At 36.7% G+C, this 17,013-nt stretch overlaps 1 protein-coding gene across 2 annotated transcripts; it reads left to right on the top strand.

The window, feature by feature from the left end:
• Window positions 1-24: 24 nt before the first annotated feature.
• LOC146450862 (uncharacterized) lies at window positions 25-10,952 on the top strand. 2 transcript variants are annotated; one of them, XM_085099875.1, is made up of 7 exons: window positions 25-1,746; window positions 4,563-5,044; window positions 5,950-6,114; window positions 7,699-7,752; window positions 8,464-8,523; window positions 9,404-9,464; window positions 9,966-10,952. In XM_085099875.1, exons 2-7 carry the CDS (start codon window positions 4,595-4,597, stop codon window positions 10,292-10,294), a joined length of 1,119 nt encoding a protein of 372 aa, XP_084956001.1. In that variant the 5' UTR covers window positions 25-1,746; window positions 4,563-4,594; the 3' UTR covers window positions 10,295-10,952. The 2 variants fall into 2 exon arrangements, with proteins under 2 accessions (XP_084956001.1, XP_084955999.1); XM_085099873.1 differs by lacking the exon at window positions 25-1,746 and adding an exon at window positions 2,398-2,560.
• Window positions 10,953-17,013: the final 6,061 nt, after the last annotated feature.

The following is a 17,013-nucleotide window of genomic DNA, read 5'->3' as shown; positions in this document are numbered from 1 at the left end:
ATTTTGGGAACAAATACGCAGAAAAACGAACAATCCCATAATCGTTAGCGGTAGTTTGTTTACTTGTGGTCGACCAATTTTATTTTGTTTACTAATTTGTTTCTTGAACACTTTCTCGTTAATTAGAAACATTAATCAAACAGGTGGCATATCATAAGACATCGTAAATTTTATTTTGTCTACATACACAAAAGCAAATATCTGGCTAACGATTTTTCCAAAACGTTACCAGTTTTATTTACTTTTACTTCATGTAGTTTCAGATAGAGTAAATTAATTCCATTTTAAAGACCAAAAAACGATTACTGCAGAGTGTTGTATTGTAATCTATCAAATCGTGTAGAAGAGGAACTTGTGGCTAACGAGGGTTGTGGCTAGGTGTTGGTCCTCGAAGTGATTTGATGTACCGTACTATTGAGCGTAGTACTCAAAGAAAGGACCCTACATTCTTCGAATGGAGACTGGGGATTGGTTTTAAATTTCCATTTAATTTGAAATTGGAGTCCATCACAAGAAAAACTGCATTAAAATCATTCAGTTTACCAACTTTGAGGTTCTGTCTTGAAATTACAAACATGTAGAAGGCTTTCAAAAATCGGAAAATTAGAGACTTTGTATGGATTTGGGAAACGCCGTTTCAGAATTAGAGACATTTGTATTGAATTTGGGTGACCTCTGACAGGTCACAGCCTGGTTATTACGCAATAAAACAGCCAAACTTGGTAAATTTACTAACTATTATGTGATCTGTCTGCCGCGATGGGGTTCATTTATTCGTATGACACAATTTGAACAATATACAAAGTAGGACCCAGTCCCTCTGTGAACCACGAGACAGGCATTATCCTGTACTTTTATTATTTTATTTAAATTTCAGCCCTGTTACCAAGCCGCAAGGCGCTTGTCGAAGTAACCGAGACTTTTCTATGGGGTCTTGGGTACGAGCGCGACAGCGCGACTTTCCGATCAGTTCAGATCAAAGGGTGACGTCATATTTGACGCAGGCCAAAGGCGACTGGGAACGAGGCCAAATTTAATTAATTAGAGCCTGTTTCAATCCAAACAAGATGACGTCAGAACCTGAAAATTTCCATTTATCAACATCGATGCTGAAAGAAATTAACACTTTAAACTTAAGCTATCAACGCAAGTACAAAATAGAGGGTCGCATATGCATTGCTATTTTTCTATGTATTTTCAAAATTAAAACATTTGAGTGTTTAGTTAAACGTTTTAATTTTTTAAAATAGTGTCGTTCGTTTATGTCACGCCAATTTTCATCAGATGACTGGTCCCTTCACGTTGTAATGGTTACAGTTTTATTTCCACGTGAAGAGTAAGTTTCTTTAGTTAGTGCAGGATACCAGCTTGGCTTTACCTGAACCTCGACTTAAATTACCAAGTATTTTCCGTCAGAGGTTTTGCCTTGCATAAACAACCCTGATTTCCAATGCACATTTTCTTGTCTACATATGAGTTGCAACCTGCTCTCAGGTAATGATATATTTCAAATGACTCTTTTGTCTTCCCTCAAATGATATTTTTTGGCGGGTTATCTTTTCTGTCTCAGCTCACAGGTTGCTCCCGCATGGCATAAATTACTACAGTAGAAAAGAAACGAATTGCGACAAGAGCACTGTGGAAATCATAGCTTTAACTTCACGTCAACCTCGATCAGTATTCTTATCAAAACTTTTTTCGAGCAGTGAATGTCATTTTCAATGCTTGTAGTCTTTTAGTTACAAGGTAAGCATTAGAATTGATTTTTTCAGAAATTAATTGCTATTACTAACTCCGGTAGTTGTTTGCCTCCAATCCCGTCATTTTCAATCAAAGAACTAAGTTCAAAAGTATACTGGAACATTTGTTATTTTGTTTTGTAATTTACATTGTTTACATTGAGGCGTGAAAATAAAAACAAATGAAAAAATAGGTCCGAAGTAAATCTTTTGAAAATACGCCCTTTTTATAATTGTAACAGGGTGAAATGAACCCAGCTATCTTTATGTTCAGGTCGAAAATTATCTTTTCTCCGAAAACATAATTTTACCTCACTATGCTATAATGGAGCAGTAAATGAATGCTCTAACCAAACCAATGCGACTTCAACTGCTGATAAGTTTGAACATTTTTCTTCTTATAAGGTAGTCAGGTTGACTGCAGGGGGAAAGGTCAAAATGAGGTCTTATTACTAGATATGATGACTCACCAGCTTGCCAAACCTACAGCAAAAAATCAAACAGAAAAGAACTAAAATAGTGGTAGCAATTAATTGCCCACTTTGCTTTAATGATTACTCTGATTGGCCGTTTTAGGATCCAACACAGCAAATCGTCCAACTGAAAGCGATAAAATGTAGTTTTAAAAATTTGTTTCGCCACTCAACTGCCAGACGAAGCTTTGGCGACCACCTGCTTTACCGCGTAAGAATGGGTAATGCTTCAATAAAAGTACCTTCGAGCTTGGTGAGGCACGCAGAGAAATTGCCAAGGACAAAACTGCTCAAAACTCTCTGTTTAGGATGCACAAAACGCGGCTTAAATTCCTTAAAGACAACAAGGTAGGTACGAGGGAAAAGATCGGGCAAGATCGACAACTAGCGATTGACACCAAACGAAAATATCAGGTTAATCTGGTTAAATTTACTAACTACTTTAGAAGAGTTGACTCGATGAACCTGAAGTGCTAATTAGTGAAAGAAAATGAAAACAGCTGATTCCAAACGTTTTGGGGGAAAAATATGATAGTAAGAGAAATAATCAATGGATGATTACTAAAAACATTTATATCAAAGACGGAAGAACAAACGTTGACCGTTTCACCAGTGCGGGATTAATATGGGAGGTCGTTGTGGTTTCCGTTAATAGATGATGAGAAGTTATCATTGCATTGAGTGCTTGTCAGGGATATCCTTTCTTGGACTAGGCCGCGACGCTTTCCTTTCGGGGGAAATTGTTATTATAAGTATGTGTTTTGTGTCTTTACTTCAGCTTATCTGGCATAGCTTAAGTCTCTTTTGTTGCGCATCTGGAAAATATTACGAATTTTAATGTTAGCGAATACTAGAAAATAGCATAAATTAAGATTTCATGGTCTAAAAACTACAATATTTACTTTTAAAAATCAAGAAAAAAAAGCGGAATTTAGTGTATGAACTATTTCTACCAACTTTAAGATAGATTTAACAGAATAACATAAAACAAGGTGGCCGTGACCTGTTTGTTTTCAAATTAACGGCGTAAACCCCATATATCCACCTGCTAAATGGTTCTTGACTTAACAACCGCACTCAAATTCAAATTATAATCCATTAGTTAATTGCGAGGGTCTTTTATTTGGAATAGAAAGAACTCAAAACCTCTGCGTATCTGGAAAATAAAATATTCTGTAATTTTGACGGGGCATTTTGTCCACTGGGAAGGGTTTACTTCACAGTTTATTTGATACAAATTCGAAGTCAAATTTTAATTTGTTAGTTAATTGCAAAGGTGTTTTACTTGATTTGAAGGAATTCAAATTCTCTGTATATTTAGTTAGAATATCTGGAAAATAGAACACTCTGTTATTTTGACTAGGAATTTTGTGTGCTGGGAAGGTATTTCTTTACAGTTTCAGTGATTCCATCGAATTATCTCAGCACCTGTTGTTACAGGTATGAGAACGAGTAGGACAAATTAGAGGTCAGCTTAACGCGTCGGATATTCGCCCTGCGGGGTCGGCAAAATTTTTCTCTGTCTACCCGTCGTCTCCTAAATATGAGCATTTTATTCAACACCATGCACCAAAAGGGGTACGCAAGAAATCGAACAAATGCCCAAACTTCGTATTTCATCGGGAATAAAAGACCTGAAATGCAATTGGAACGGAATTCACTTTGATTTTAACAAACCCAGTTTGTCTTGTTTGCTTGTCTGTTTGCTTGGGTATATCTCTTAGTGCCAATCTAATTAATAGTTCAATCTCATTTTCTATCACTGTTTTCTTCTAAATTTCTCATCTCTTCTGATATAACCCTCGAGGGTCGGCCAGGTACTTGTCGAACGTTTTCAAAGCCTCTTAGGGGTTGGGAATCTTTAAACATGAAGCGGACTCCATCCGTGCAAAACTGTTTACTTAGCTGACATTGTTTAATTAGGTGACATTATTCATTTTCACACTTAAACTGCTATAAATTCAAACTTACAACCTTAATAATTTTCATTTGATAATGGCGACAGGATGACGCCGAAACATTATGTTTTTGCTTTGATATTTCTTTTAAAATTTTTTCTCCATATCTTCTTTAACCATGAACGGTGTTTTGAAAATCTAAATGAACCATTTGACAATTTTTTCGGTGCCGTTTAAATCATCTAAATATGAAGTAGGATAAAAAGAGCCATGACAAATCGATTAACAGAAAAAACTGTTAACTTCATGTATAAAAATAAATTTTCTTAAAACAGGGGCGTCAATATTTCTCAAGTGCATGCTCATCACTTTCCCCTTCCGTCATAATTGTACACGTTTTTACTTATTATACCACACAATATATTCGCTCTTCTTTCTATACAATTTTATAGGTTTGAGGACTGAAACCTATTTATATCTGACAATGGGATTCACAAGACGCTCCAACATTTTGTTGACAGTGATAGCCACAGTATTGTTTGTGGTGCAGTGCCAGAGTAAGATTCACGACAATGCAAGTCCTGCTACTTCCGGTTTGACAAGACACAAAGCCAGAGAGCTTGCAGCAAACCCTGGTGCTTTGATTCACGAGGCACTGAATCTAGTTCGCAGGCGACGAAGCGTTGATGTGACATATGACGACCCGGTGGCTCGGATAAACCATGACCAAATTGCCAATTTGGCAAGGAGACAACCTCTAAAAGAAAAATCAAGTGGAGAGGAGAGGGAACATACCATAGACAAACGTCAGATTCCTGATGGCTTAGGCATGTTGAATGACTACATGGATACATCCAGGCTTCAGGAAATAGTGACTGGCTTTTCAAGCGAAGAAAAACTTAACAGAAGACCAAAGAAGGACCTGCATGAAAATGTAAGTGATATACTATTGAAAATTAATTAAGGAGCTTCGAACTATTCTGTTTTCATTTTCAACTGATTTTGTCGCCTTGCATACCCTTTCTTCAACGGACTTCGCGCATAATACGCTCTTTTTTTTGGTAACGCCTAATTTTGGGGCTGAAGCTGAAAGTTCTTATATTTTTTTTTGCGATTTGAGCCTGAAAACGTTGTTAACATATTCTTAAAGTTGTGTGGTAAAGAAATTTCAATAAATCAATGCTGACTAAGTTCGACTACAAACTGAGTTGTTCTTCAGTGTATCGTGCAAAAAGAAAGCGGATTGTTAATGTTAAAAATCGTCCCTAAGTATTTGAGTTAATTGTCCTGTCTGTGTTAGACTACAGTTTTACATTTCTTTTACCTTCATTTATACTACTTACAAAAAAAAAAAACAACGACAACAAACAACCAATGAGCAAAATTAAGACGTTCTTAACTGACTCTCAGCCTGGGTATGTTCTTGGTAAGTTCTTAAAATTTTGGTTAATCTCAGCCTGAACGTTCTTTTAATAAAAGGTTCTTATAAAAAGAAAAGAGTGTAACTTCCCCAAAACAAACAAACAAACAACAACTAACCGGAAACTAAAAATAATGGAGGGCTCAGATTATCGGCAGCATGTACTCTCTGACAGAAAAAAGGTAGGATTAACCTCATCGAAAGAATCGCAGATATCCATTATTTGAAGTAATAATATTCTAGCTAATTGTATAGATCTATAGAATTAAGTTTTTAAATGCAATAAGTGTAGATATTCATCTCACACCATTGACAGTACATGAAACCAGACGGCCGACAGCTTAAAAACATGTGGCTACATCTCAGTTATATTATCCACTGATAACCATCTACTATTGAATGATTATCTTTCACCGAAGGATGTTATAACGTTGACGAAAAAGTCGCAAGATACAAAGCCTTTAGAGTTCAGCTCGTTGTCCCTTGAAGATCTTATAAGGAAACTTGCTCCGCTCCTCAAAGGAAAGGATGGCCGGGACGGGAAAGATGGGAAAGATGGAAGAGACGGCCGAGACGGACTAAGGGTAGGAGCATGCGCACACCTTTTAGCCGTTTAAAAATGCAATGGACCCTTTGCAGTTTACGGTCAAAGGGTACAAAATCCACCACGCTGGTACGCAAACTACGCACTGGGACATCCAAAACAAATCGACTTCGCCCAGTCAAATTTGAATTTTCTTTGTTACGTTTTGGATGCCCCAGTGCGTTGCTTGCGTCCAAGTATGATGGATTTTGTATCATGTGACCATAAGCTGCAAAGGGCCCATTAAGCTGTCACTACCTAAGATTACGTACTATATTGCCAATTATAATGCCTTTTACCATATCACGAAAGCGCAACATGGCCCTGTCACTGGGTAACCGGTTGACTAACTATCTATGGCATTATGGCTGGTCCTCTTGTTTAAACTCCTTAGAACGTTTGACGGACACAGTAAGAACACAGAAACTTACAGCTAGAAATTGCCCAGTGAGGTGCATGCCCGCATACGGCACAATGCTACACTTTACCTTACCGAAAGTAATAACAAATAACCACTATTAAGAAGGATAATATTGCTGTCTTTCAATCACAGAGACATTATGCATTTCAAACATTTCACAGGCTACCAGAATTAACAAAGTTTAAATTGCATAATTGTGGCTTCCCTTGGATGTCCCCAATATATAGGTGACAACGCTATAAAGAGATAATGATTAATCTATCAGAAATCAACTTATCTTGATTCGATAATGTCTCCCCCCACCCCCCCCCCCCTACCCCCACAAAAAAAATTTGAAGAAAAGAAATGATGCTTACGTTTATTGCAACGCAATATTAAAGGCTAAAATTGAAACCCAAAGAGATCTTTGGTTTGTCACAAACGGGAGGCTTCCAACCTTATGTGAAATCGCAATATCGACTTCCTTAAATTTTAACGTTGCGTATAAACCGAGTGATGAAATCCTCTCATTTTTCAGATCACAGAACCTTTAGTTATGATTTACAGATGTGCTGTATAAGTTTGGGAAACAAGAAAGTGTTTTCTTAAGTTAATATTACATGTGTCCTAACTAAATAAACTTAAACAGTGGCTAGACTAAAACGGTTGGTTTTTGGATGTACTTTCTTATTATTCACCATGCCTTTTTGTTTATATCAGTTACATTCATTACTACCAAGTTTCATCGCCATTACTTTCATATTATCAGTACTTAAGAAAGGGGTGGGGAAATGTTTTCCAGAAAACCGTCAGAGAAGCCTTTCCTTATAGGTCATCAGCATAATTATTAAAAACTGGGTCATTGTATAATGCAATTCCAGGCATTTGATTGGCTTAGAGGCCATGGTATATGAGCCATTATACCATGCCCGAGAAATAGCGGCCATTTTATATTCTTCTGGTTGCAAGATCTAGCAATATTTCTTGATTGTTTTTAATTAAACAATTATTCAACTCGCGCCTGTTGGATATGAGATGATTATAGCCAACTCGTTGGCTATCTATCATCTCATATCCAACGTGCGCTCGTGGAATAATTGTTAATTATGCTTTTTTTTCATTGATTTATGCATTTATTCTCAAACATGATGTCTTTTCATATGAATTTCACTTCTTTTTGTTTAGGGTGATCCAGGGTATCCCGGACCCCCGGGACCTCCTGGGCAACTAGGTTCAAAGGTAACAATGCCATGTTTAACATTTAACACTCAAGCCCACACGTTTCATTATTTAAATGTGTCACAACTTCAGAACATGCGTTAAATGGTACTCTAGCAGTAAATTTAGAATGCACTTCGCCATTGCTTTACTAAAGTATGCAGCTATCAGTTGCTTTATTTCATGATAAGTTCCTTCATCAGTATCGGCCTTAAATTCTACTTTTAGGTCTATAAGAACAACTACTAGCAAAACGATTTAAGGATATGATTTGCGTTTTGTTTCTATTTCTTTGTGGGTTGAGTTTGTTGTTATTTATCGTCCTTGCTCCGAGAGGTTTTTTTTTCCAAATTCCAATTCGATCTGGATTATTGTCAAGCACTTTATCATGAGCCTCTGGCTCGGGAGATTGCGCAAGCACTCCACGTGCTATTGACATTAAATTGTATGTATCTGTTTATTTATTTATTTTTGTGGTTGTTGTTTTGGAAAGACAGCAGCTCCGTGTTAAAGTAGAGGTTAAATCAAATCTGTTATTTGAAAGTTAGAACAAAGAATCTTTGATCTCTTAGTTGCTGCATGTACCTCAACGCAAATATATCATAGTTCTCCTCAGCTATCAAGACTATTCTCACAACATATCTTTCACATTTGGCCCGAAATAAATTAATTCTTCCTTTGGTGTGAATAATATACTGCTGTGGTATAAACGTAGTATCTGTGTTACTTTAGGGATGTTCTGAAGCTTCTGCAATGCGTGGTGAGGTCAGTCAATTACCTTCTCAACGTGAGGTACGATATACAATACAAGATGATTTATGACCTATGACTTTTATCTAGTTTGCAGATACGCAGTGAAAATAAAGTCAATAGCGGATCGCTCCTTATTACCTTAGTTAGCTAGCGATCAACTTCACAGTCACTAAGGAAAAATATGGATAAAAGCGATTTGTTTTTAAAGAAATTAAGGTGCTGCGTGGGGGGAATGTAGAAACGAATACTTGGTTTTATCAATAGAGCTGATAAAGCGATATGGACACCGTAAAGTGATTCAAGAGCTGACGTTTCGAGCGTAAGCCCTTCGTCAGAGCGAAACCAAAAACGACTGACTCACGCTCCAAACGTCAGCACTCGAATCTCTTTAAGGTGGACAAATCACCTTACCAACTTCGTTCATAAAACCAAACACCAAAGCAAAATGCTGATCGTAATTTTTTTCAAATTTTCACTTAGGTGGCCTCCAAATAGTAAAGGGGACAGCCTATAATACGGGTCATGGGTCAGATTACATATTTGATTTGTTAGGCCACGTCTACACTAATGCATTTTCGTTTGAAACGTAGTTATTAATTAATTTCAATACGTTTTGGCCTTGCAGCACAATAAAAAGATCGAAACTGAAGCGCTGATCTTTTTCATCGAAAACGCTGGAGATCCAAAGATGTGAACATTAAAATCGAAGCCCTGTTCTATCATTATAAACAGCAAAACAATGGCTTTCGAAATCCCAGGCGTTGGGAATAACACACACGTCACGGGCGCTTTTATTTATCACACGGGTAGATGCCTTTTGTAAAGTTTCCTGGTAACCTAACGTGGATGGGGGTAAAACGTTGAATGCGTTCTTAATATCTGTTATATATGTGGAAAAGTATACTTCTTTCTTTCAAAGGAGAAACCCTCGGCACACTTGACAAGCGATGGCACCACAGTTCACTTTCCAGACGGACTCGGTAAGTTAGTTACTAGTTAGCTTGTTTTCGCTAAATATGGGCCTGTTCCTTTTGCTTGAGTTTAGCTGGAATAGTTAGCAGATTTACTCATCATCTACTCACATGGTTTGTCACTGAAATGGGGACGACTGAAGCCACGCTTTTTTTTTTTTAAAGAACATTTCGCTAAGCTCGGATACTATTCATAAAAGGCTCTAAAAATCTATGATTTCCATAACTGGTTCTCCTGTTTCTTTAAATTAACCCGAATAAACTTTAAATAAATATTTATCGTTTGTCTGTTTACTTCTGGATGGTTTCATGTTGTTCCTTTCATGCCTCTTTCTATTATGTCTTCTTTTATCTGTTTGAATGGTTGTTTATTATTTTTTGTCGAGCTTGACGGATGTTTGTTAATTTGTTAAAAAGTGCCCGCTTAGCTCCCATTCTGAGAGAGTAACCTGTCAAACACATTTCCTTTCATTTGTACTTTAACTGATTATTCCTCTGTTTACATCGAAGAATTTTCGCGTTGGTGTTCATCGTGCCCAACAGCACATCTCGCTGGAGGAATGAAGTCAACAAACTCGTCCTTGGAAATCCCGCGGGACGGGCGCTACTTTGTGTACTGCCAGTTTCATTTACTTCAAACGGACGCTGAGAGGATAGGCTTCGAGATACTTATCAACGGAACTATATATCTGTCAAAAATTGTGAAAGGCGAAGAAGCCACTTACTCAGGCGCCGTGTTTGAAATGAAGAAGGCGAGTATTGTGTCAACGAGACTCCTTGGGCCGGGTACAATAGAAGGAGATCACACCGTTAACTTCCTAGGTGCATATGAAGTGTAGCCAAGGCTGTATAAAGTGTAAGACACTTGTCTAGGGTCTGATACGAGGACGATGATACACGGTTTTACAACTTTAGCAATTTGTTGCTTGGAGTGATGGAATATGCTCTAACTGATTTTTGACATAATACTAGCTAACTTTTGGAGAGTTCAAAATCTTGTTAAAAGGAATGAGGCCTGACTCTATTCCTGATCATCTTCATTCTCATCACCATCATCATCATCATCATCATCATCATCATCATCATCATCATCATCATCACCACCACCACCAATGCCATTTTCCTCGAATTAGTTAAAATAAAAAAAGGGACACGGGCAAACAAAAAAGAAACAAGCTTCCCAGGAAAGGGAGGAAATATATATTTCCCACCAAAGAATAAGGTAAATCAATAGCGACATCACCGAAAAGCAACTCGGTACGAACAACGTGTGTACAGAGAAAGCGACAGGCTATGACTTTCAATTTAAGCTTATCCACTTTACTTTGAGAAGGTTCAAAGGTTAGCTAAGTATGACAGCCAGATCAAAACCAATTCCCAAATAAAATTTAGTCACTTAGAGCTGTAATTGTAGCTATGTTCGTAAAACATGTTTATCCTGGGTCCCTAATCTTAGCCTCAATATTTTGCTATTCTTAAGAAGGTCCGAACTGGTAATTTTGCTAGCTCTGATAAAACAAAGAACGAGTCTCCAAAAGTCACTCGTACCTTTAAAATTTTTAGATTACCCACTTAAAGTAAGGTACTAACTCACAACATGTGTTGAAATGTTGAACCGTGTGCCAGTGGCTTTATTCCCCTACTTTACCTTCTTTGAGGTTCGGTTTTTTGTTAGAATTTTAGAGATAGATCTTGAATTAAATGGGAACTGCTGGAGATATAACAACTTGTTTGTTGTTGAAAAAAAAATGTTAGAATTAAAACAAGTTGCATTAAATAGAAATCGGTGTTACATCTGTCATTACTTATCTCTTTATTTAAACCTTTTCCTTAAAGAAATCTAGCCTAGAAGTCCACTCTGTGGAATACCGGGTGGTACCGAATTATTTGCTAGGTCCACAAGAAGGAATAACAACATTCGCTTGGAAAATGAAAATTCATGACCCATTTTTTTTTTCTTTTACTCCATTGGTTTTTGCCAAAAAAATACACTAGGCAACTTGCCCAGTAATTTTGTTGGTAAACAATTTGCATAAATCGTTGCCTAGTGTAACATGTCCTGAAATGCATGTTTGGCACGTTGTTTGTTGCTGCGACAGTTGCGAAAAGTAGAAGTTGGTTCTACTTCGTGCAATGGTGATTGCAACAAAAACATTGCGAGACAAGTTCATTTAAGGGTATGTTTCATGCAACTTGTGTTGCAACAGTGCAACGAAACTGCAAGGCAACTTTCAAGACCAATCACCTAGTGTAACAGTGCCTTTCAGGCCCATCTCACAATTATTTGATATAATTATTTCATTTAATTATTCCTTACTTTGTTGTTGTTGTTGTTGTTGTTGTTGTTGTTGTTTTGGTTGTTTGTTTGTCAACTCTCCCAATTTCCGTAACAGCGTACGGGTAGAAACACAAACAGCCGAGTAATTATAAAGTCAATTCGGTACACTGAAACATCTCTTCTTCGGGCTTTTAGAAATGATCTAGAACTATAATTTCGACGGTTCCTGACCTATGGAAGTGGGAATGAAGATCTGTTTGAGCTTATTTCCGTCTAATGCGGGGAATGCTTAGCTATATTACATGGTTCTGTGAAAATGGCTACTTATGCAAGTGAGAAAAATCAAATCCACCAGAGTGCTTCATCCTGAAATCATTGTGCCTATTCCCAGATAGTAAAGAAATGTTATAAATAAATAAATAAATAAATAAATAAATAAATAAATAAATAAATAAATAAATAAATAAATAAATAAATAAAAACATTACAAGTGAACGTTCCCTGATTACAAAAGTTAGTTCTATTAGCATACCACCTTGTAGCTCTGCTAACATAACTATAGTACACCCATCCATCTAGTCATCAATTCATTCGCTGTTTTCGGGGGTTGGAAATTTTCAGTTATACCAGTCTGCAGAAAATTAGTGGTGTGACAAAAATACATTTTTACTGGGTTAAACTGGGCTTGACAGGAAATTTTGAGGGTACTTCATCCAAATTCCACATTTTGTTGTGTCAAACTCGGACCTTCTGTCAATAAGGAAATTTGACCCTAAGGGTTTCTCACAGTGAACTTCAAGTTGCCTGGAAGAAAGTGAACCCTATACAGACCTGAGGGTTTTGTTTTTTTTTTTTTTAATTTTTGAAGTCAACCAAAACTTTGTCCGTGAATAAAGAAATAATACATGTAACTGTAATGAACCCAGGCAATATTATGATACATGTCAATTAGTGCAAAATGAAGAACATTTTACTGAACATGTACAGTACTGTAACAAACAGACTACGCTGTATGAACAAGTAGACGCATTGGAGACAGAAAGAACCGGCTGCTAAATGCTACAGATTTATGCAAAAGTACATTCCAAGATGTTTAAATAATGAAGAAATTTAAGGATAATTACAAAACATTACATTACAGTTCACTGTAATACAACAATTTTGAAATTTATTTTTCCTTAGTTGATTGTCATTACTACACACGTTTGTCAGTTCACGTTAATAATTCATCATTTCGAATAAACGACTGCCGGTATGAAGGTGCAATTGATTGTACGTCTCTATGCAAATTGCATTATTGTATGTCTCTAATACGCATTGATTGTCATACTATGCAATTGATTTTCTATTTGTGTTAATGATTAACCATTGCGCTAGATATCCGTTGATGCTATTGAATGTTAATACATATCCAAATAGCGTCATTGAAAGTCTGTTCGCGTTAATGAAGTTCATGGAAGTGCTAATGAACGTACATTTGCCGTATAGTTTCAACTGTTGACGTAAATAAATGTATATTTTGCGTAAATGATCATAGCAAAAGGTGTAATCACCATACAGCTTTTTATGACACTAATATAAAATTTCCCTTTCTGTGTAGCGAATGGATAAGATCACTAGGATACACCTTTGGCTATATATCCTCAAGTAATATATCAAACACCAGCTACGTATATACAAAACCAAACCATTACAACTGCACTCTATTTTTACAAAAGCATGTTAAACCACATATATAAACACTGATGACATCTTAAGGTTCAATACTCAACTTTCATTAAGTCCAATAACCATCTGATTGACAATAAACTGATACTTCCCGATGGCTTCGAACATTCGAGTCGTATATATTCCATTGTTTAAAATTACTGTTTGACACAACGCCATACGATCGACGGAGCAAACGTAACAGCTAGCGTAAATTCATGCAATCGGCGCCCCCGATCGATCATATCAGTCACACTCATTTAGCAATACAGCTAACATTAGGGTAAAATAATACACTTACCTTGAAATCTTCAATTTTCGATCTGTTTATGAGTCTACGTGTCGCCTTCGATCGACGAACACATTCGAAACCCAGACATGTTCAAAATGGCCGCCGATTACCCATCTGCGCGACCTGGCCGTTTTCAAGGATCACGTGGTTTTAGAAACTCCCGCTGGCCGAGGCTTACGCAGGCCTAAATGCATCACAGGAAGCCCATGCTCACGGTACGTGACACGAGCATATCGCTATGAGACTGAACCCAAACAGTATTGGGTTACACGCGGCTGTTTTTAATTTGAGCGCTTTTATAGATGGCTTTGTCCGTATACCTTATTATAGGAAATTAACGTTCGTGTTAATTAAGGTATTCGAAACTAACGTTCCAAAGTAACGAGAATTGAAGGAAAAAATCAATTCCCATCAAAGGAAATTAAGGCTAAACAGGGGGTAAAAATTACAAATGAGGGAAATTAACGCCACTCACACAAAGAAAGAGAATTTGTTGTGACCACAGTAACAAATATATATATTTTAACACTAAGTGTAAAACTCCAAATTGCAAACAATGTTAGTGGAATTGTCGCCAAACGTAAGGCTTAAGCAAAGGAATCTGGCAACTTCGAATGTTCTTCACAGTGTCCATGATACCGGGAGATCTCCAACCTGATAAAACAACGTTTATTTCATATATACTGAGATTTTCGCATCAAATTTCGCTGTGTGAAAAAGCGTTTCGAGTTTTACTTCGACCAATCAGAGAGGCGAAACGAGTTTCTCACACGTGAAAAAATCGTTTCGTCTAATCACAAACCACGGTTTAAGCGAATTGTGTTTTCGCGGGCTTTTTTGCGGTCATCGCGGGTGGCTTTGTCGGGCAAGTTTGACAAGATAATACTTTCGGTGTACTCGAGTTGTTCGTAATTCAAACTTATCAAGAGCTAGGAGGTATTTTTGAGGATGGCTGAACAATCAAGAAGATTTGTGTCTCTAGACAAACCTATAGACAAGTTTATCGAAGACCAAAAAAATAAGAACACTCTTTCAAAGACACGAAGAGATGTAAGTTTGTTGACTGAGTTGCTCAACTCCAAAAATGAAAGCAGAAGAATCGAGGAAATCCCGCCAAAAGAACTTAATGAACAGGTTTGGTAAACATGTACACATAGCTCTAAAGTGTTTTATTGTCATAATGAAAGTACACAAACGCATCCGCGCTGAACAGGTTTGGTAAACATGTACACATAACTCTCAAGTGTTTTATTGTTATAATGAAAGTACACAAACGTATCCGCGCTGAACAGGTTTGGTAAACATGTACACATAGCTCTCAAGTGTTTTATTATTATAATGAAAGTATACACAAACGCATCAAGCAAGTGTTTGAATCGTCAGACGAAGACAGCCCTACGCAGTGACAAACTGAACTTAATTGGCTTTACCAATTTTGGATTTATTTCTTTTGTTATTTCCTTATTTAATTAAGAATTGAAATGTTTGCTATCCCTTGAACCAGTTATGATTTTTGATTGGTGATATTTTCACATGTCGATTTTAGTAAAAACTTAATTTTTCGAAGAGAATTTGATACAGGAGTTTTGTAATTATTTTAGAGAACCAATTAAAGCTGGATAAATAAAAAAAATCTCAGTCTGTATAAAATAAACAAATTACATCATGGAAAGCGCTTTGTACGGGATTTTCACACTCGTTGGTTTTGTATCAGAAATTTCACTCGTTCGCTGCGCTCACTCGTTCGGTTTCAGATACTTCACCAATGCAACTCGTGTGAAAATCCCGTACGCACGCGCTTTCCATGAAGTAATCTCTATTTTTTCTTTCAAGGAGTGTATAGCGAATTTGGGGCGAAAATAATGGAAACTAAGGTCGCTGAAATTAACGCGCCTCTTAATTAATGACACAGAAACTAACGTTAACAAAAATTAACGCGAGTTAAATTAAGAGGGAATTTTCAAAATACACCTTAATTAATTAATTAATTTTGGCCACTGTAATTTGCGAAACGAAACGAAATGAAAAAATAAATAAATAAATAAATAAATAAAATAATGATTTCAAGTGAGATCATTTTTCGGCCCGCGTTGTGATGTAAACAAAATTGAAGAATAAACACCGGAAGTGCAGAGTTTTCCAATAAAAGAACTGTAAACAAACTTCAGAGCTGTCCACTCGGACGTTCAACTGTTCATCTCGTTTCGCGGGTTAGTTCACTCGGTTTTTCGTTCGTTCGTTTTTGCCGGCGAACGCTCGGTGGAACGTTTGTTTGTTAACTCGGTCATTCGGCCATCCGTTCGTCCGTTTGGATGTTCGTTCGCTCAGGTTCCGTTTGTTCGTTCGTTTGCGTTTCTGGTTTGTTCAGTTGTTCCTCCGCTATCCATGGGCATAAACATGTTATAAAGAATAAAATTTAACTATTTAAAAGCTGAATGAAAAATTACGAAGAAGCCCTCAATTCGAAAAACAACCGTGAAATTGGCATTTGGTGCTGTTCTTTCGGTCGTGCGGTCATATCCAATATCTATATGGACAGAGGACTGAAAGTTTTAATAAAATGTACACACTAATAGCTCATTTTCAAACTAATATTACAACCGTACTAGTGACACGGTTTTCTACAAATAAATTAGCTTTCTACATGGTCTTAATCTTGAACATTTTAAAAGCTATATAAAAACATCAGAAGGTTTCCCTTCGTGTTTTAATATTAAAACTGTTATGTTATAGAGAGAGACTTCTTCTTTCTGCACCGATCTGACACACAAAGAATTTTTAGAAGTACTTCAGTTGGAGATAGAAGTCTTCATGTCTTAAAACTACGCACGCAAGTTGTACAGCCTATGATATATACTGAAATGTTTAATTAATGCTTGTCTACATACCAGTGCAACACCGGAGTTTGATAGCAAATGATATCCCGAGCTTCGGATATCTATAAAACGATACTACTACTACTACTACTACTACTACTACTACTACTACTACTACTACTACTACTACTACTACTACTACTACTACTACTACTACTACTACTACTACTACTACTACTACTACTACTACTACTACTACTACTACTACTACTACTACTACTACTACTTCTACTACTACTACTACTACTACTACTACTACAACTACTAACAATAATAATAATAATAATAATGATACTGATAATGATAGTTATAATAACGGCTTTATTTAAAACTGATAAGATTGATCAGCAAATTAACTAATAGTGAAGGGGCCAGATTTACGAAGCCGTCCTAAGTTGTTGGAGC

This window comes from Pavona decussata, unplaced genomic scaffold, assembly GCF_977016875.1.
Source record: "Pavona decussata unplaced genomic scaffold, jaPavDecu1.1 SCAFFOLD_417, whole genome shotgun sequence".
Taxonomy (NCBI): Eukaryota; Metazoa; Cnidaria; class Anthozoa; order Scleractinia; family Agariciidae; genus Pavona; species Pavona decussata.
The sequence above is the reverse complement of the archived record's forward strand: the minus strand, read 5'-3'. Positions and strand labels throughout refer to the sequence as shown.

What these genes read in the sequence shown, in the direction of transcription:
- LOC146450862 (XM_085099875.1), top strand. Translation starts at nt 4,595, where the DNA reads ATGGGATTCACAAGACGCTCCAACATTTTGTTGACAGTGATAGCCACA. An exon ending in ACGGCCGAGACGGACTAAGG is followed by an intron (nt 6,115 to 7,698) that starts GTAGGAGCATGC and finishes CTTTTTGTTTAG; the next exon opens with GGTGATCCAGGGTATCCCGG. An exon ending in AATTACCTTCTCAACGTGAG is followed by an intron (nt 8,524 to 9,403) that starts GTACGATATACA and finishes TTTCTTTCAAAG; the next exon opens with GAGAAACCCTCGGCACACTT.